The 22,198-nt window shown below is 40.2% G+C and overlaps 1 protein-coding gene across 1 annotated transcript in view; it reads right to left on the bottom strand.

Annotated features, from left to right (window-relative positions):
* Positions 1–22,198, bottom strand: part of DNAH11 (dynein axonemal heavy chain 11) — a 340,086-nt gene that overhangs the window by 195,896 nt on the left and 121,992 nt on the right. Inside the window, exons 31-35 of the mRNA XM_021063429.2 lie at positions 11,249–11,380; positions 8,464–8,624; positions 4,528–4,684; positions 4,265–4,410; positions 761–877 (exon numbers count right to left, since the gene is read on the bottom strand). Coding sequence (XP_020919088.2) covers positions 761–877; positions 4,265–4,410; positions 4,528–4,684; positions 8,464–8,624; positions 11,249–11,380 — 713 coding nt within the window. The remainder of the gene's footprint in view (positions 1–760; positions 878–4,264; positions 4,411–4,527; positions 4,685–8,463; positions 8,625–11,248; positions 11,381–22,198) is intronic.

The following is a 22,198-nucleotide window of genomic DNA, read 5'->3' as shown; positions in this document are numbered from 1 at the left end:
TCGACAGACTGCTAATAGGTGTACAAACTGGCAGAGTACATTTGGAAAGCAGGTGGTCGATAAATATTTTTATCAGTCACCAAATAATTCTACATGGATGAATCTGTGCTGGGTAATAATCTGAAATAAGGATAACTCTTCCTGTGAAGAGATGTTTACACCCTGCTATTTTGTGATCATAAAAAAAGCTGCAAAGAAAAACATAAACCTTCCGTGTCAGACAAGAGGGAATGGTTAAGAAAATTATGGACAAGCCATGGGAGCGACACGAAATGACACTTCCAAAGAATTTTCAATAATATGACAAACTCCTTTTGTCAACACATTAAATGAGAACTAAATGAAAACCCTGCCTAACCTGATATCTTAACCTCATAAAATAAGAGACTAGAAAAAAAATATAACCGTCATTATTTCTGGGTGGTAAAGCTGTAATTTTTCTCTTTCATTTCTGTATATTCCAAATATTCCATAACTTATGAAAGTTATATTTATAATAAAAGTATCATAAAAGAAGAGCTATTATTAAATGTTTAAATGTGCCATGTAACTTTTAAGCAATGATTTTGAGTCCCGGTTCCGTATTTCAAAAGAGTAAATTCGTCATGGTGAAAATCCCCTCTATAAAGGGATCCCCAAGAAATAATAGGGGATTTTCCATAGAAATTCTCAAGGAAAAACAAATCATTTAACAGTGCAAACCAGCAACGTTAGGTGGCATGAGCGCTCCAGATGCTAAACCACCAAGCGTAACACTTGCCTGAAAAGAGCTTTGAGATTTTCCGGTAACTCGGTTCGACCAGCATATCCTGGGTTCATAGTAATAAATATTCCGACTGATGGCTTCAGTGTGATAGCTTCCCCAAGAAATACAAATCTACCAGAAGAAGAATGCTGATGGAATTAAATGTGTTCATTGAATATGAATGCACATTGACAAATGCAAAGCTCTGCAAAATGCAAATTATTATTAGGAAGCTGTTTGCTCTGTGTAATTTTCTTTAAAATTCATAAGCATACATATTTTGAATATGTTTTAAAGCATGTTTATTAAAAATACATTCCCTTCCCCCAAAGGAATTATAAATATGGCAAGTATTCTTCTGTATTTTAGTATGGCTGCGGTATGCTAGAATATAAAAATGAGGACTTGACTACTTTAATAGTTAGTAAAAGGTGATGCCATTTTTGCTTTCGATGTGGGCTGCAATTTCTTGACTGTGATACAGTACAGATGGAGAACGCCCATGCTAAGGGAAGTAAGGGACTCCTCGTTCAGTTGTTATTTTGTCTATTTGGTCGCCCTTCCTCTCTCCCATTTATGCAACAAATATTTACTGACCACCACTGAGAAGTAGAGGTGGTGCATAGGACGGCTGGCTCTGGAGCCAGACTGGGAGCATTCAGAGACCAGCTTTAGGCATGTTTCATTCCCTCACCTAATAAAAAGGGGAGAGGAATAATAATACTACCCACCTTATTGGATTATATGAGGATTAAGGGAGATTATGTATATAAATGACTAAGAAGACAATACCTAGAGCATGATAAATACTCAACAGATGTTAGTGATGACTATGGTTATTGTTATCACGCGAAGGTATTGGAGGAGCAGTGAAAGATGTTCAGAAAGCTTTGGGAGTTCCCGTCATGGCGCAGTGGTTAACGAATCCAACTAGGAACCATGAGGTTGCGGGTTCAATCCCTGCCCTTGCTCAGTGGGTTAACCATCCGGCATTGCCGTGAGCTGTGGTGTAGGTTGCAGACGCGGCTCGGATCCCACGTTGCTGTGGCTCTGGCGTAGGCTGGTGGCTACGGCTCTGATTGGACCCCTAGCCTGGGAACCTCCATATGCTGTGGGAGCGGCCCAAGAAATAGCAAACAAACAAACAAAGACAAAACAAACAAACAAAAAAACAAAAAAAAAAAGAAAGCTTTGAAAGGGCCATCAGGCTGTTGATGGCCAGGGCAATGGTATAGTAAAGGGTTGTAGTAGCCATTTTTTTTTTTTTTCCTTTTTTAGGGCTGCACCTGCAGCACATGGAAGTTCCTGTGCTGGGAGTCAAACCTGAGCTGCAGCTGCTGGCCTATGCCACAGCCATAGCAACTCGGGATCTGAGCCATGTCATGTCAATGGCGGGTCCGTAACCCACTGAGTGAAGCCAGGGATGGAATCCGGGTCCTCATCCTCAAGGATGCTAGTCAGGTGCGTTAGCGCTAAGCCACAATGGGAACTTTTTTATTTTTATTTTTAATTGTTTTTGCTTTGTAGGAGTCAAACTAAAGAGCAAATAGGAAGAAACTTTCAAATGGTGTAAAGGAGACAAAGCAGAAGGCTTCCTCTTGTTGACAAGGGGGAGTGGGGCAAAATGGTTAAGCAGCTGGGCTTCCATCACTGAATAGGCAGGGGGGGGAAAGATAGATGCAGTTTTTAGTACCAAGAGTGTCTTAGATGCTGGACAGTTAAGAGGAGGTGGCTCATACACAGTTCAGGTTAGTATGTAATGGAGAAATCTTCATTCCCAGAGCATCAGGCTGGAGCAGGCAGACAGGCCTGGCGGATAGCTATTCAGCAGGGCAGCTGAGTGCTCTTCATTACACAGAGCAGGGAGAGCAGCCCATCAGGAGCATGGACCTCAAGGTGGGCAGAGCCGACAAGATATTGGAAGGCCTTGTGGTTAAGGCACAGGGTCCCATATCTTAAATCCTTCAGTGGAAAGAGAATGTAATACAACTCATGAGGGCATGAGGAGCCTAGCCTGTCTGTACATGGGCTGGCATGGGGCTGAATAGGTGCAGCTTGTAGACATGGAGACAGAAACCTGGCTGGGAACTTTTAGAAATCCTGGCACAGGTGAATTACCTAAATCTCTGTAAGAAAGGGTGGCCTCAAAGGCATCTGGGTTACCTCAAGTAAAAAGATACTGACTAAAAGCTAATCAAGCAGCACTGGGGGCCAAAGGGGAAGAACCTAACTTCTGTAATATGTCATCAGAGCAGGCACAGTTAAGAGAGCAGCTGTCTGGTATCCCACAGCCATGCAGTGGACACAGTGTGAAGTTTTCTAGAAGGTAGAAATATCCAGATGTACTTACAACAACTGGAAACATCTACAAGAGGAGCCTCAAGGGCTAGATGATCTTTGTCTGCTGGGAGACTAATGTGTTCTTATGGCTAAGACAGCTGGCTGAGCACAACACCCTAAGAAATGGGAGTCAGTGGGTAGGTGGGATAAATAAGATTGCACTGTACACTGAAACGTGTTACAAAGAAAACCACAATCAGTACTATAATACTCATTCCTCAAATTATCCATCAAACCCTAAGTGCCAGTCATGCTTTGCATTTTAGAGTGTGGCATCATTTTGCAAAGTGGTTAGGAGCTGGACCTGGTCAGAAAGATTTGGGCCCGAGCAACTGGAAGAATGGGAGGGTGTGTGACTGGACAACTAACACAGTAGGTGTTGGTAAAGAGACCAGGATTTCAACTTTGGATATATGAAATAGGACAGGCCTCTGAGACATTAAATGGGGTCTTGAGGTGCCCCACGGCAATTGCCGGCATAAAAGTCTAGACATCGGAGAAAGGAGGCCTGGACAGCTGTAGCCAGTAGCATCAATATGGTATTGAAAGCTATGTACCTAAATGGAATTACCAAGGCACCAAGCAGAACTAGAGAAAGGTAGAGGCCCAGAGATGGAGGCCTGTGACAGCCAATATTAATAGGTCAGGAAACAATAAAATAAGAGCTAACACTGATCCAGTGCCATGTGTCAGGCACTTGTCCAAGTGCCCTGCATTTAATCCTCACAGTTTTCTCTAAGGTGGGTCCTATACTTCCCCCATTGTACAGATGAGAAGAAATCAGCAAAGGCACAGCCCCAAGGGTGGGAAAACCAGGAGGATGCGGAGTCTTGGAACCCACATGAAGAAGGCGTGCCACGCAGAAGGGAGGGACCAGCTATGTCAAAAGGTGCTAGAAGATGAAGCAAGATTAGGACTGAGAATTGACAACTGGATTTAGCACTGTAATCATTTTTTCAGAGATTAATACATACCTTTGTTATAGTCAACATTAAAAAAAACCCTGCTAAACATGGGAGGTTATTCAAAGTAATCCTTCCCAACAAACCAGTCTCTCTTATTTTATCCATCTCATGGGACAGGGAAAGACAGTCAGAAACTGTGGAGATGCAGTTTCCTGAGATGTTCTGTGGTACTCTTTCTACGTGTATCAACAGAGAGAAGCCACATGCCACTCACCTCTTCTTCCTGTTTCTGATGGCATCATGTATCATTTTCACTTGCACTGCCACCACTGACAGAACTTCCACAGAAATGCGGTTGAACTCGTCAAAGCAGCCCCAAGCTCCTGTCTGCACCAGTCCCTTATAGATATTTCCTATGGACTTAATGATGGGGTGAGGCATTAAGAATTTAACATAAAGGGGTTTTAAGCTATTAGTTTGGATCATTCCAGACCAGGAGTAATATTGTTAGAATATTTCACTTTTTAACTAACTTACTTTGTAGTCCATTTGCTCTGAACAGTTGAATACGTAAACCATCATGCCAAGGGCACGTCCAAGATCTTTGGTGGTTTCAGTTTTTCCTGTACCAGCTGGACCAGCTGGAGCCCCACTCATGGTGAGATGAAGTGACTGAGTTAAAGTGATGTAACACCTTTAAGCAACAGAAAACACCAATATTACAATATGATAGATTCCTAGGAAACATTATGGACAATCCAAGAGCTTTTTTAAAGTTTAAGAAATCAAAGTCTGTAATGTGCTGATAACACAAAATATTGGCATACCTCTGATTCGTTCATGGTAAGAATGAGAACATCATATCGAATTTATTTTTAGGCTGGTTGTTTAAAAATAATAGAGAAGAACGTACTGCTTTATTTATTTGTCTCATTTCCTAAAGGCTATGTGTTTGGATAGCAATGACACTTCATTAGCAATGCTCTTGAATTTCTCATATTGCTAGGGAAACATACTTTTAATAAGGCAGGCAACATCTCCAACTATTGTTCATAAAAGAAAAACACTAACTTCATTAAACTGCTCCTTATTAAATACATAGGAGTTCCCGTCCTGGTTCAGTGGTAATGAATCCAACTATTCATGAGGATGTGGGTTCGACCCCTGGTCTTGCTCAGTGGGTTTAGGATCTGGCGTTGCTGTGGCTGCAGTGTAGGCCAGCAGCTGCAGCTCCGATTCAACCCCTAGCCTGGGAACTTCCATATGCTGTGGATGCAGCCCTAAAAAGACAAAATAAATGAATGAATAAACAAATAAATAAATAATAAATAGAGATATGTAAACATGTATAAATACAGAGTATGCAAATAATATATACCTATTCACTGTACAAAGCAAATATAAAAAAGACACAATTTCTTACATTAAAATATATTCAGAAACTCATTTTCAGTTTATCACCATGAGCATTTAGATTACAATAATATTTGCTTTTGCAGGAAAGATTTAGAGGTTCTCAGACTGAGAAAAATTATACAAAGGCAGAATTTAACACTTACAAAAGAAAGAAAACTAAGAAGTGGCAAGGACGTAACATGAGGTTTCTGCAGACTCATGAATTATTTTTGTCTTAGCACAGGCAGTGGACCTAGGGGGAAGACACAGACTGGAGAGCCAGGACTAGTGTCTGCTCGGCCAGCCATCAAATGTTAACCTTAAATTACATCTCTGACATCAATATTCCTCAGTTTTCTCCTCTATGAAATGAGGTCTGGTGTAGGGCTACATGAAGAAAGTCAACCTAATGAGGCGGCCAAGTGGTAAAGGTGACGGACTGCTCAGAAAGCCAAAGGTAAATGCCTTAAACAATTTTAAGTATCATGAATGGAAGCAGTAACTTATGAAAATGTAAAGTGTTTCTCTATTTTACAGCTACCACGTTTTCAGTGTTTCTTACAGTGAATATGGAGTAGAAAGACCCCTGGACTAGGGCTTACAGCACTTTTTATGGTGTGGCCTCCCCCTATTAACCTCTTCCCATGCTTCTAAGTTTTGCTGGACATATGCCCACCTACACATGGCAGACCATGTTTCCTCCCTCCATTCCCGCCAGGAGTGGCCAAGTGATGGAGCTCTAACCAACATGCTATGCCCTGAAATGAGGGTGCCAATCCTACGAAGCCTCCTTTGAGTCGTTCTTCCCATTTCCACTGGCTGAAACCAATGTGCAAGCCACATGCAGCCTGAAACTTAAAATGCTGGGCCACCCTCCTGGGGAAAGTCACACGACAGATGCCCCAGCTTTTGAGTTACTGAAGCCCTTAGATTCTGGGTCTCTCTGTAACTGCAGCTCAGTCCACACCCTCCCCAACCAATCCACCTGTGTTCCAGCCTAGGTCTCTCAATTACATGCTGGTGGACTTGAGTCTCTGAACCTGCCCACGTGGGGGGAGAAGAAGGTTCTATCTGCCCTGTCCACTACGCGAAAGGAAGGTCAGCATGAAACGAGACACAATGAAAGTATGTGAAAGGCATCATTAACATACATCATGAATGTAAACAATTAGTAAATAATCCAAAAAAGGAAATGGCAAAGAAATGTATAAAATGCAAACATCTTATACACCTCGATTCACTCTATAAAGGGGACATTTGGCTTCTTTTTAACTTCCAAATAAACCATAGCGATTTTTAAATTAAGAACTTTATTGGAGTTCCCGTCGTGGTTCGGTGGTTAACAAATCCAACCAGGAACCATGAGGTTGCAGGTTCGATCCCCGGCCTCGCTCAGTGGGTTAAGGATCCAGTGTCGCTGTGAGCTGTGGTGTAGGTTGCAGACACTGCTTGGGTCCCATGTTGTTGTGGCTCTGGCATAGGCCAGCAGCAACAGCTCCAATTAGACCCCTAGACTGGTAACCTCCATATGCCGCGGGTTCGGCTCAAAAAAAAAAAAAAAAAGTTCATAAGCTACTGGTCCTCATATAGATAAACTTTATAAATGCCTCTTCCCTTTTTCTTGTAGCCTGTGCCTCCCTCTCCCCGCCCGACTCTTCCCTGTTAGGGCAACAGTACATAGCAAATTATAGGCATTTGTATTGACTCAAGTGATTTTTGTCAAGCTATGAAGTTTAATCTCTCACACTGAAAGCTGTATATAGATGAATAAATTAAGGTAGTGAACACTACCTTTTAGAGACAAGTTATTGAGAACTAAATTAGAGAAACAATGATAGAAGCCATACAACTTATCAATGATCACCAGCAGATTAACAGATGCAAGAACACTCACTAAGCTGGTGAAAGAATTTCACCAAACTCTCAAGACTACCACTACGAGCCAGCTGGACAGACATACCTGAAACTGTTTGCACCTTCTTTTCCAGATAAATTATACAGCATGGGGGTAACTGGAAACATGCATATGATCTTGAGGTGTGATTTCTCTTTCATAAATGCCAAGGGCTAAATGTGTTTCCTCACTGTACTGTGTAATTTCAGCAGAAGGTGAAACACTAACAAAGAATTTCAGGTTAATGTGACGTATCCTTACCTCTACAATATTCTGACGGTGTCTATCTATTAACTTGGAGTCAACTGGCAATGAACTTCCAATAATAAGAATCCCTTGCGCCCTTGATATACCTGAGGCACACTGAGCTGGCTATCCCTTGAACTGGCCGAGCTCTTTCCCATCTTAGAAGCTTTGTCCTTGTCACTGCCTGTAACCTTTTGCCCAGGATGTTTGCATAGCTGGTTCCTTATCATTTGGGTCTTAGCTCAAACGACCTCTCACACAATCTACAGCAGGCTCTCCCTTCATGACACTTTTGAACACAGCAGAGCATGTATTACCACCTAATACAACTTTGTTAACTGGTTTACTGTTCCTCTTCATGCCCAGCCACTTCCAAGCCACACTCCACTAGAAAGTGTGCTCTGAGAGAGTAGGAACCCCGCCTGCGGAACACTGGGACAGCCCTCGCCACTGTGCTTCAGAAGTACTCTATTTGTTCAATCATTTATGTTCCCCTCCTTTCTTCCTTTGCAATCCTTCAAAAATGAATTTGAATATAGGCAATCCCTGCTTTTATACTTCCAAGAAAGGGCTGCAGTGGGAGAGGTGGTTACAAATCCTGGAATTAGGGTGTTAGCCATAAATAACCAGGGAGAATGGACTCTGTGATCAAAGATGCTGCGTTGAGCCATATTAACTGCTCAAGATTTCATGAGGTGTATACTGCATAGCGTCTGTAGTCCTGCATTTTGAATTCAGTTCTCTTTACCTCGTCTTTAAAAAATCAGTGTTCACTGTGTCACTTTATGAATTCATTCACATACTGCTTTCACATAGTTTCCCGCTTTGTCCATCATTTTCAGGCTCTCCTTTATTTTCGATCTCACACCTCTTTGCCTGCTGTGGGGGCTTCTTTCAGCTTGTTTTGTTCCCATCTGACTCAAGTGTATCATTGTTACCTGTCAGTCAGAGGAGTGATCACTAGTCGAGGGCTGTTTCCTAAATATTCGTAGAAGTACTGGAACTGGGCATCGCAAATATGAACAAGGCAGTGTTTCCGGGTGTCCTCCCACTGGTGACGAAGCTGAGACAGCCAAGCAAAAGCCTGAGGACTTCTGACCTAAAAACATCATGTGATCATCACACACAGGACACTGATAGTTTTGAGGCCACAAAGGCAACCTATTAATCTAATCAACTTGGTTGATTCACATTTTAATTCTAAGAAATCCTCACAAAAGGGAAAAATCTCTTGCCTGCTACTGCAAATTATAATTGCATGTAGATGGCTGGATACCTGATCAGAAATATATGTGTAATAAACATCTTCACTTCAAGAGGGCTTTTACTGTAAAACAACATCAATTTGTTGAAACAGTGTTTTTTCCCATTTTATGAATCATCCTAGGGGATTTGATCACTTTTGTAACTTTATACTCATATCACTGAAATGAGGTGGAAAAACACACTTCATGTTAAAGTAGCACATCATCCATTATTTCTGCATGTTCAGAGGTATAAACAAGCTATATTTTTGACCAAGTCCAAACTGGTCTGCTTTTAGTAGAGATTTCCATTTCATTAAACCAAACAGCCATATTTTTTTTTCAATGCTATTCTTTCTTATCTTACTCCCCTATCCATTCTCTTTCCAGTTGGAAAAAATAATTCCAATCTCTTTCAAGATCCATATGACCCAAGGATTTCTGAGGAAACACTTGAAGTTACCAAACTTGTTATCTACCCATTTGTCTGATGTCTACCTAAGTCTCAACATTGCATATTTATGGATATTAAATGATCGGGAATTAGACAAAGACTCTAAGTACAAAATAAAGGACATATTTTAAATCATAATTTATCTTGCTGCAAGCAAATCGCCACTGATAAAACATAATAAGATATGCAAGGTTGTACTGAAAGAATAGTTATCAATAGCTCATTATCAAAATGAGAGTGCCTGGCAAGCGTTATTTTTGCAAGGATCAGTTTTGGATTACCAATTAAACCACAATTGCTCACTAATGGTCCTGAATATGGATCAAGAAGTGTTTTCATCAGTTTATGGCTTATACAAGGAAGCATTTGCTTGCACTGCGGAGAGAACTGAAATGCACTTTGACTTAAATAAACTGAGAAGGAACTAGAAAAACAACAGAAAACATTTTGTGACACAAACATGCATTCAAATTGTGAAAGGAATTGCCACCCTCAAAAAACAAAAGGGATGTGGAAGAAATAGGTGATGGGTGGAATATGCCAATTTTGTTCACTAGACAAGCATACTTCTGACATTTTAAGTAGGAGTGTATTTTGGAAAAAAAAGGGTGAGAAATTCTCCTTCTACATTAAACACTGTCAGTATCTAAGAGACACGTGGACTTTTTAAAGAGAGAAGGAAGGAAGGTTAATAACACACTGAAAGGATTAGAAAATAACTTCTTTAAAGAATGTAATTTAGCTTTGAATGGAAATGACAAGGGGTGGCCAACAGTTCTCTTTCTTCAAAAGGAAAATAATCAAAGGCACACAGAGACACTTCAGGTGGCACACAATCTTACTGCTACTAGCTGCATAAGACACCAAGGTGGCTGTCACAGGCCAACAGGCAAAGATGATTATGTGCAGAGAAGCCAGAAGACAGGGAAAGGAACACGTGACTTCTCATGGTTCCTCTATCTTGGCTTAATTTTTGGATGATCTAAATGAGAGGCTCCTGACATGGCAAAACCCTCTAGGATATACCGCTTGGGATAAGTCTCACAAGGATAATGTATTAGCTAATCCAAAGGAAATATACCCAAAGTATAACCAACTGCTTAGTACTAATTAAAAAACACAAGCTAAAAAAAAAAAAAAAAAAAAAAAAAAAGACTTTCCGAGTTCCCGCCGTGGCACAGTGGTTAACGAATCCAACTAGGAACCCTGAGATTGCAGGTTCGATCCCTGCCCTTGCTCAGTGGGTTAAGGATCCGGTGTTGCCATGAGCTGTGGTGTAGGTTGCAGACGTAGCTTGGATCCCCAGTTGCTGTGGCTGTGGAGTAGGCCGGTGGCTACAGCTCCAATTGGACCCCTAGCCTGGGAACCTCCACATGCCGCGGGAGCGGCCCTAGAAAAGGCAAAAAGGCAAAAAGGCAAAAAAAAAAAAAAAAAAAAAGACTTTCTTAGAAGTATTCTTTTTATTTCCACTTGACATTTTTATCTTCTCCATTTTTATTAAAATATTGATTATTATTATTGATTGATTGGTTGATTTTTGTCTTTTGTCATTTTAGGGCCACACCCATGGCATATGGAGGCTAAGGGTCTAATCAGAGCTGTTGCTGCCGGCCTACGCCAGAGCCACAGGAACGCCAGATCCAAGCCATGTCTGCAACCTACACCAGAGCTCATGGCAACACCGGATCCTTAATCCACTGAGCAAGGCCAGGGATCAAACCCGCAAACTCATGGTTCCTAGTCAGATTCGTTAACCACTGTGCCATGATGGAAACTCCAAAATATATTTGATTTATAATGTTGTGTTAGTTTCAGGTGTAAAGTGATTCAGATATGCATATATTCTTTTTTAGATTCTTTTCCATGATAGATTTATTACAAGATATTGAGTATAGTTTCCTGGGCTATGCAGTGGGTCCTTGTTGCTTATCTATTTTATATACAGTAGTGTGTATAAGTGCCCTTGACACTAAACACTGCTTTTAGGGAAAGAGTAAAAAATTCATGAAATTTCTACAAACTTGCCTTCTGAGAAATAAGTTTTGCCACCACATCTCTGGCATGGACATCTATGGTACAAATTGTCATGATCTTCTGCCTGTCCCCAGGTAGAAGTTCTCCCAGCAAAAGTGCAATCAGTGTATTCAACTGAGAAATCTAGATGAAAAAAAATTTTTAAAGAGGTAAGAGTTACAAACATAGAATCTTACAGCCCAACATTCTTTATATTTATTAAAAAAAAAAAAAAGCCCTTTAGTTTATAAAACCTTTTCAAGTTCATTGTCCCAGTGGGCCCTCAAAAAACCCTGGGGGCAGGAGTGGGAGGGAGAGGTGTTATTAAGTTAATTTAAATAGAATAAATATGATTACCACCCAACCCTGAGCTGAGACTTGGGGAAGACAGGTCAACCTGCAGGTAATGACAAAGCCAGAGGCAGAAGCGAAGTTCCCTGGCTGCACTGAACTGACTCTCCCTCTAACGATGATCGAGTCCATAAATCTGCTGGAATAGAAATGGCTGCAAAACTTAAAAGGTCAAACTGAGCTAACATCTGTCCAAGAATAGGAAGAACTACCTACCAAGGGCTTTTTCCTTTTTTGTTTGTTTGGTTTGGGGTTTTATTTGCCTGTTTTTGCATAAGATATAGGATGAATGCGGAAAAGATTTCAAATGGACAGCTCAAGACTATCCCATTCAGTTCTTATTCATATCCCTATATTTGTTTAAACAAAAATTGTCTTATCCATTAATTTCTTGCATCAATATTTTTCAAACTACTGGTCTCTTTTCATACGATGGAGAGGAATGAAATGGAATAGAAAGAAAAATGTTGCATTAGCAAGAATATGTATTGCTTTGTGAAAGTTGATTTCAGTTTCCTACTTGAATGTACACATATGTGTAAACTTGACCAGATATGAAATACTTCTTAATTGTGGTCAGAAGGCTACTCTCTTAGGTGGTCATTCTGTTAGCTGCTCATGCACATAAGACATTCCTATGTTACTCAAGGCTCATTAACAATGACAACATTCTGCCTAATCCTAGGGTTGCACACTGTAAAACAATACTGGTCCCTGTTCCTTTTTAGCTCTGCAAAGAACCACCACAAACTGTTAGATCCTGTAAGAACTGGATGCAAGTGAATCTATCACATCACCAAAGGCTCTCAAATCTTTGTACCTAGTGTCAAAAACATATTCCCTATAGTCCTATTACCACATTCCAGAAAACGCCCATTACTACAGACTTCCCAGAGACTGCTATACAGCTGAACTGGAGAAGCTTCTAGAGGAAGCATGGACAAGGCAGGCCGGAGAACAATAACTGGAATATGTACAACTCCCATTAAATCAGAGGGTACGACGTACCAGGCACTGGGGTTATTCGTCTATATCATCTCATTTAATCTTCACAGCCATCTATTATCCTAATTTTGCAGCTGAGAAAATTGAGTCACAGGCATATTAACCACACTTGCCAAACCAGGGAGGGAGAATTTGACCCAGACAGTCTGACTTCAGAGCCTGAGTTATTACTGGTCACATCACATAGATTCCCTGTACTACCTTCCACAAGACCCACCCCTCCCAAGTTGGAGAAGCACTGCTTATGCAAAAAGCATTCCAGGAGTTCCCTGGTGGTGCAGCTGGTTGAGGATTTGGTGTTGTCACTGTCACAGATCAGGTTCCTGCTGTGGCACACGTTTGATCTCTGGCCTGGGAACTTCTGCATGCTGCAGGTGTGGCCAAAAAGAAAAGAAAAGAAAAAAAAAGCATTCCAGAGAGACTTAGAATCAAACACCATGAATAATTGGATCAAAGGAATAAAAAATGTACTTCAGACATTCAGAATATACAATAGCCTTATAGTATTCATCTGTGTTTAATACCCTAAATCTAGAAAACATAGTTACATGTCAACAAAAGCAGAGGTGGTTATTATTTCATGTATGCCACATTCATTGTTTATCATATTCTAAATTTTAGGCCTCATGAAGTCAAGGTCTGTGTCTGTCTAGTTGAATGCCTTGTCCCCAGGGACATTAGGGAGCTAGGTGTTAAAAAATAGGTGCTCCATAAGTTCCCTGAAGAGATGAATGAATGTACAGTAATAGTCTAAGTACATGTTAGATTCTCAACAGAATTCATATGCATGTTGGTTAGAAAAGAGGTATGTTGGCATTGGTATTTTCTCATCTCAGTCAAGACAACCAGTCTTCAGACTCAAATCTTGCACCAGCACCAGTACTTGACAGAGTTGGTTTTAAAAACAGTAGTTGGAGTTCCCGTCGTGGCTCAGTGTTTAATGAAACTGACTAGGAGCCATGAGGTTGCGGGTTCGATCCCTGCCTTCACTCAGTGGGTTAAGGATCTGCTGTTGCCATGAGCTGTGATGCAGGTTGCAGATGCAGCTCGGATCTGATGTTGCTGTGGCTGTGTTGTAGGCCAGCGGCTACAGCCCTGATTCGACCCCTAGCCTGGGAACCTCCATATGCCACAGGTGTGGCCCTAAAAAGCCAAAAAGACCAAATATTAAAAAAAATTAAAAACAGTAGTAATATTTTATGTCTCTTAAGACATTTCTAATTTCAAGTGCTCTCATAAGCACTCTCTTGTCTGAGTCTCCCTGCGATTTCTCCATTATTGATTCCTTTTCCACAAAAGTTCAGTCAAGTGGAAGATGATTAAAAATACAGCTCATCAACATTATCTGGACAGTGTCCTCTGTTGGCGATCTTATACTGTCTCTCAAGATCACATTTCTTGATGATGCTCTTTTGTAAATAATAAAAATCTGTACACACACAGACACACACAGAATAATTATAAAATGTCTGTCACGTGGACAGTGGCCTCAAGCAGCAATCGCTATATAGTCATTCTATAACTATAGTGCATACAAGTTTACATCTGTGACATACACATTCCTCAGAAGCTTTTAAGAAATACATACTTTCACACATAATCAGCAATTATTCTTGCCCTTGATCAAAGAAAGGCTACATGATTTTCTACCGGATCAAGGAAGTTTGCCTCAAGTCAAAACCAGCCCTCTGGAACACAAATGGCTGTTTTCCTTGTACACCTTGGTTTAGCTGTGGCATATGTACAGCATATCTTGAGTCAGAAGGTAGTCTACCTTTACATACAATCCAAAGTCCTATCCATGAGCTGTCTGTCTCCTCCACTTGACTATAAACTCTCAAGGGGCAAGGTCTTTATCTGCCTTATTCAGTACCACATTCCTATAGATAGCACAGTGGCCAGCACAAAGCAAGTGCTCAGGAAACACGTGTATGAATAAAGGAAGAGATGAACAAATGAATGCCAGCAACAGTACACACCAGAACATCTTGTTCTCTCCCACTCCCTCATTCACACAAGACTTAACTTGATTACTGTTTCCAGAGCTTATAGGCCAATGCAGTAAATATTTACAGATAAATATTTGCAACTGTTATGCCAACGCAAGTACAAGGTACTATGAGAACACATAGAAAGAGGACTGTGCTTAATTGGAGGACTTGGAAAGATATTTTCGAGGAAAGAGTATTTATGAGAAAACCTCAAGAGTGAGTATGATTTAGGCTGAGGGGCATTTAGGGGTTGCCCACCAAGGGAGGCAGTGTTTAAGCCACAGGAAGCAGCTCAGGATATGACGGTGGGCCTGGGAGGGAACTAAAAGATGTCCAGGATGGTGAGAGGGGAGGGAGCGGCAGAGCAGGTTCACAGTGATGCTGGAGAAGGAAGCAGGGGCCAGACAGGCAGGACTTGGCCAACGTATCGAGGAATCTGAACCTGCAACCCAAGAGTGACAAGATGCTGCTGAAGGTTTTTAGGAGTGATAATCAGATTTGTGCTTTTAAAATATTTCTCAGCCTGTAGTTGGATTAATCAGAGGGAAACAAGATGGGAGGAAAGAGACCAGAGAACAGGACGCTACAGTCATCCAGGTGAGAAGAGAGTGACAGGGACTAGGTTATTAACAAAGTGGTGGCAAAAACAGTGAGAACAGCTATATTTAGGGCAACTGAAGAGATCTGGTGATTGACTGGCTGTCAGGTGAAGGAAGAGTCAAACGGGTTTCTAGTGTGAGCTCCTGGTGAAGAGTGTTGTGTTTTTTTTTGTTGTTGTTGTTATTTGTTTGTTTTTAATAAACTTGGGAGCATTACAGAAGTGGATTTGAGAATAAGAGTCCATATACTTTGAATGTTCCAGATTGGATGTGCCTGTCAAACTTCCAATGGATAAGTTCAACATGCTTCTGACTGTGCTTTAGGACAAAGGTCCAAGTTGGAGGTCAAAGTCAGCAGCCTATGACAACAGAAACTGAGCAGCCAGAAAAGTAGATGAAATTAGCTGGGGATATGTGGTATGGTGAAAAGAAAAACGGACCTAAGTCAGAGCTGTAAGGGACAGAGACGATTAAAGGGCAGGAGGAGGAAGAGGGGGAAAGGAAAGAAAATTGAAGAATAACCCAAGAAATAGGTGGAAAACTGGAATTCAAATAAAGATGTATATAAAGGGAGAGAAGATTTGAAAAGGAGAAAGTATTTCTAACACTGAAAAAACAGAAATAGACTCAGCAAGGAGTAGTAGTGGTCCTTGGAGAGAGATGGGGATGAAAAAGAGGAACACATGAGTATGTTTTGTCCAAAAAACGGGATTATAATAAAGATTTCCGGGACCGAACAGGCAATGGAAGGAGGTGTGGCATCGAGGAATACCTTTTGGTGGCTGTACTGTTTTAAGCAATGAGAGAGACTTGGGAATGTGCAACTGCTGATGGAAATGAGCATAGTGGAGAAATGGCTCCGGGCAGGCTTTCCTCCCATTCTAACGAAATGACGATACAGAGGGCAGAACATCAGCCCCATGGGGACTGATCTCGTTCCTCTCTGACGGCATCAGCAGATAATAACAGCTGACATTTATTGAGCACTTACTTTCTAACATATGTATCAAGCACTATGTGTGTACGTGTGTGTGTGTAACGCCTATTTGTGTGTGTATGTAATTACATATTTCTAACTTAATCATCACAATAACCCTAGGAGGAAGGTAGTATTATTATTTCAATTTTACATATGAGAATATGAGGCAGTTAGCCCAAGATCACACAGTTATAAATGGTGGGGGCCAGGATTTAGTACAGGATTCTAGGATTTTTTTTTTTTTTTGGATGGGAGAAAAAGAAACAAATTTTAATCTGTGCATTGGATTCTAGGATTTTATTATATATTTTACAAACCCAAAACTTTCACACATGGATAACATATTCATTAACAGAGCATCCTGACCAGGCAAGAGTTGACCTCTAATGTTTTCGGTGGATGGAAGGGGGTAACCAGGCATCCCCTATCTATGAATTTTCCTGTTTAGATAAACATGGAAATGATTCTCAAGAAAGAGACAAGAATCTTGATCACCAAGGTTTGTATGTCACAAATGTCTAAGATACCACGGTGTTCTTCCAAAGAGGGCAGCTGGCTTGGTGGAACCATGAAAGAAGGTATCAGGCACAGACAGACGCATTCTCAAGGTCAGAGAGAAGGGCTGGTTCTGGATAACGATGGTGGCTGATTCTCAGTTTTGACCTCCCTCAGCTCCCGTGGCAGTGTGGTATAAGGAGGCCATGTATGTAACCTTAAAGAGCTATGTCCCTAAACACTATAGGCTGAAAAAAGGCAATGGGAAGAACATTTGCCTTGTAGAAGCAGAAGCAATGCAATTTTAACAGCATCAAGGCATGGGAGGTTGCCCAATTTAGGCACACCTAAGCCACAGGGGCAAAGAAGCAGAGGTGTTAAGATCTGGAGCTTAGTGTTCTCAGCTCAGCAAATTGAATATTGCAAGGTAACTACTAGACCACTTTGGGAGTCAGCTATTACAACCCTCAATCTCTTTCCAACTGGACACATACAGAAGTGATGCTCTTTGTGTCTCTTAACAATAGCAACAAGGATCTTTAATTCAGAAACCCATCATTGTTTCAACTTTAGCAATATCAGAAACAATGCATTTTCCTTTCCGCTAGAACAAAGAAAACTGCCAAAGACACCAGGTCCCACACTGTCTGACACTATCAGGTCACCGGTTGTGGAATCACAGCTGATTGCCTTCCTTTGCACCGTTTGTTTCCTACTTCTCCTTCAATCATATCATGAAAACCAGCACAATACCGAGCAATGAATGTCAGTGACAGTGAGCATAATTGCTGCATTCCTGACATTAATGGAAATGATGCTAATGTTTCACCATTAAGCATGATTTTCTCTGTAGGTTTCTGGTAGATAATCTCCATCAAGTTTCTTTCAGATCTTATATTAGAAAAGAAAAAGGTAAAAAATTGATATTCAAAGCTCTCATCTTAAGAAACACGAAAAGGAGGAGTAAATTAAACTCAAAGAAGTAGAAGCAAAGAAGTAATCAAGATAAAGCAGAAATCAGTGAAATATAAAACAATAGAGAAAATCAACCAAGTCAAAGATTAGTTTTTTGAAAATGTAAATAAAATTGACAAACACACAGAAAGCCTAATAAGAACAGAGGAGAGAAAACACAAATCACCAACACCAGGAAGGAAAGGGGGCACAATGCCAGGTCCCCCAGATGTGCTAAGGAGAACACTGGCACAGGAAGACCACAGCATAGTGATGGCAATAAGTCTGATCAAGAGTGGATGGCCCATTAACAAGTCAACAAATAACAAATGCTGGAGAGGGTGTGGAGGAAAGGGAACCCTCCTGCACTGTTGGTGGGAATGTAAATTGGTACGACCATTATGGAAAACAGTATGGAGGTTCCTCAGAAAATGAAATATAGAACTACCATATGATTCAGCAATCCCACTCTTGGGGATGTATCCAGACAAAACTTTCCTTAAAAAGACACATGTACCCCTATGTTCACTGCAGCACTATTCACAATAGCCAAGACGTGGAAACAACCTAAATGTCCATCGACAGATGAATGGATTAGGAAGATGTGGTAGACATACACAATGGAATACTGCTCAGCCATAAAAAAGAACAAAATACTGTCATATGCAGCAACATCAAGGGAACTAGAGACTCTCATACTAAATGAATCAGTCAGAAAAAGAAAGACAAATACCATATGATACTGCTTATAGCTGAAATGTAATATATGGCACAGATGAACCTATCTACAGAAAAGAAACAAATTCACAGATTTGGAGAACAGACTTGAGAGTGCCAAGGAGGAGGGGGAGGGAGTGGGATGGAATGGGAGTTTGGGATTAATAGACACAAACTATTGCATTTGGAATGGACAAGCAATGAGATCCTGCTGTATAGCACAGGGAACTAGATCCAGTCACTTATGATGGAGGATGGAGGATATTGTGGGAAAAACTAAATATGTATATGAGAGAGAGAGGCTATTATATATACATATACTGGGTCACTTTGCAATACAGCAGGAATTGATAGAATACGGTAAATCAACTATGATAGAAAAAATAAAAATCTTAAAAAAAAAAAAGAGTGGAAAACCCTTTCCTGGAAGAGGCCAATCAATGTTTTAGGCTTTGAGGTCCAAGTGGTCTCATTGCAATGACACTGGTGAGCCAGTGAAGCCTGAAAGGGCACTGGGCCAGAAATGGCCAAATGGCTGCCAGACCAGGACTTAGATAAAATGGGTAAATACCTTGCAAGACACAAATTTCCAAAACTGATACAAGGAAAAAAAAAAAAAAGAAATAAACAATAAAAGCTACAAAGAAGTATATACATAAAAGAAATCAATTTACAATTTAAAAATGTTTCACAAGGAAAACTCCAAACCTAGACGGTATCACCAGTGATTTCTATCATGAACTTTATTGAGAAAATCCTTGAGAATGCAATCCTTTCCAATTCCTTTTAAGAGGCATAACCCTGATCTCCAAATTGGCAAAGATATTATAAGAAGATTTCAGATAAATGTTCCTTATGAACAGAAATGCAGAATTCCTGGACAAAATATTAATAAATGGAATCTAGCCAAAATTTATATACAGATGTGAGTGATAATATGTCATAATTAAGTGGAGTTTATTTCAGGAATGCAAAATTGGCTTAGCATTCAAAAATTCACCTTAGTAACAGAATAGAAGGGACAAATCACATGAGTATCTCAGCAGATTTGAAAAAGCTCAACACCTCTTCAGGATAAAATTTCTTTTTTTTTTTTTTTTTTTTTTTTTGTCTTTTTGCTATTTCTTGGGCCGCTCCCTCGGCATATGGAGGTTCCCAGGCTAGGGGTTGAATCGGAGCTGTAGCCACCGGCCTACGCCAGAGCCACAGCAACTCGGGATCCGAGCCGCGTCTGCAACCTACATCACAGCTCACGGCAACGCCGGATCGTTAACCCACTGAGCAAGGGCAGGGACTGAACCCGCAACCTCATGGTTCTTAGTCGGATTCGTTAACCACTGCGCCACGACGGGAACTCCAGGATAAAATTTCTTAGTATGCTATAATGGAAAGGATTTTCCTCTATTTGAAAAAGCGCATCAGAACTACTAAATCTAAACTACTATCGTACTCAGTGGTGAAACATTGTTCTTCCCTAAGATTGGGAAGAGATCACGATGTCTGCTCTCATGACTCCTAATCAACGTTGTACTGGAGGCCCCAGCCAATTGCATAACTCAGTAAAGGAGATAAAGGGCAAAAAAGAATGCAAAACCAGAAGTAAAATTCTCATTATTTACGCATAATATATTTATGCACATAGAAAGCCTTTGAAATTATTTTTTTAAAACCTAGTAAAACAAGGAAGCAAAAAGAAAAAAAAAACTAGCAAATGCAGCAAAGTCTCAAGACACAAGGTGAATATTAAAACATCAATATTTCTACATACGAGTCACAAACATTAGAAAATAAAATTTAAAAATCAATTAACACATGTTTACAGCATCAAAATATATCCACTATCTAAAAATAAGTAAGAGTTCCCTTGGTGGCTCAGCAGAAACAAATCTGACTAGCATCCATGAGGACGTGGTGTAGGCTGGCAGCTATAGCTCCAATTCAAACCCTAGCCTGGGAATGTCCTTATGCTGCAGCCCTAAAAAGACCAAAAAAGAAAAAAAAAAAAGAAAGAAAGAAAAAGTCTAGCAAGAAATATACAAGACCTCTGCATAGAAAACATTGTGAGAGAAATTAAAGACCTGTATTAAGGGATACACCAGACCTTTGGATTCTAAGAATCATCACTGCTGAGATATCCATCCTCACAACATTTTTATATTCAATGTCATTCCAGTTAAAATTTAATTAGGATTTTAAAAATGAACAATTTGATAGTAAAATTTATATAGAAATGAAAAGAGCCTAGAATAGCCTAAACAATTTCAATCCCCGCCCCAAAAAAGGGAGTTCCCGCCGTGGCTTAGTGGGTTAGGAACCCAACTAATATCCATGAGGACACGGATTTGATCCCCAGCCTTGTCCAGTGGGTTAAATGATCCAGCATTACTGTAGCTGTGGTGTAGGTTGCAGATGTGGCTTAGACCTGGCATTGCTGTGGCTGTGGTGTAGGCCAGCCCCTATAGCTCTGATTTGACCCCCCTAGCCTGGGAACCTCCTATGCCTCAGGTACAGCCCTAAAAAGAAGAAGAAGGAGAAAAAAAAAAAAAGAACAAAACTGGAGAGTATATTTAACATGATTTCAAGGCTATATACTATAAAGCCTTGTAATTAACTGTGTAATTAACACAGTATGGATGTGACATAAAGACAGAAAAATAGATCCATGGAACAGGAGAGTCTGAAAATAAGCCCACAGTCATTTGACTTGTAACCAAGGTGCCAACTTAATTCAAAAGGAAAGAAAAGATGTACGGATCATGGTTTTAAATGAAAAACCCATAACCATAAAGCACCTAGAAGGAAACAGAGAATCTTCATGACATTAAGAAAGACAAGAACTTCTTATACATGACATAAAAGACATCCATCAAAAAAGAAAAATTTCGTATACTAAATTACATTGAAATTAAAGCATTCATTCAATTCACAAAATATACAATTAAGTAGTCTATTCATGTCCTAACAAAGGACTTGTACCCCAAATAAATTCCATGACCAAACATCCTATATAACAAACATGTTTGCTATATGAACATCCTTGCAAAGATAGCCTAGAACAAAGGCAGTTACTGAGTCTGCTCACCAAATCTACAAAATATGAGACACACAAAAGACTGTATTCCAAGGGTATTAAAGGAAAAATCCAGACAAAGAAGGAAGATATGCTAATTCATGAGAATGGCCAACAGAATTTTCTCTTGTATTTTATCATTGCCTGCTTTTTTGTATCAAGTTTATTAGAATTTTATGAAATGAGTAAAAAAATCTTTCCATCTTTTTCTATATTCTACAACAGTTGATATAACATGGTATTTATCTGTTCTTCAAATGTCTGCTAAAACTACTAGAACAGGACTCTACTTACAGAATACACATTGTGAAATTAAAAAAAAATTTTTTTGTCTTTTTAAGGTTGCACCCACAGCATATGGAGGTTCCCAGGCTAGGGCTCCAATCAGAGCTGTAGCCGCTGGCCTACACCACAGCCACAGCAATGTCGGATCCTTAACCCACTGAGCAAAGCCAGGGATCAAACCCGCATCCTCACAGATACTAGCTGGGTTCATTAACCACTGAGCCATGATGGGAACGCCTTAAATTTTAACTTGATTATCATTTCAATGATTTATGTGGCTACTGGTGTACTTAAATTTCCTACCTCATTCCAAATCAATCTGAGAAACAGTGTTCCTAGAAAATTATCCATTTAATTTAGATTTTCAACTTAAATATGAGCATAAAGTCACAAGTAGTGTTGCACAGTCTTCTTTAAAATCTTTCTCATGGAAGTTATATTTCTTTTCCCTTTTCCTTTGTTGTTTTTGCTTTCTCCTCTAAACTGCAAATCTTTGTCAGTGTTTGATCTGTTCAA

The sequence above is a fragment of the Sus scrofa genome, chromosome 9, assembly GCF_054392235.1.
Source record: "Sus scrofa isolate SSC_HxYL_T2T_F1_AM1 chromosome 9, Sscrofa_HxYL_maternal_Yorkshire_Landrace_v2.0, whole genome shotgun sequence".
Lineage (NCBI taxonomy): Eukaryota > Metazoa > Chordata > Mammalia > Artiodactyla > Suidae > Sus > Sus scrofa.
The sequence above is the reverse complement of the archived record's forward strand: the minus strand, read 5'-3'. Positions and strand labels throughout refer to the sequence as shown.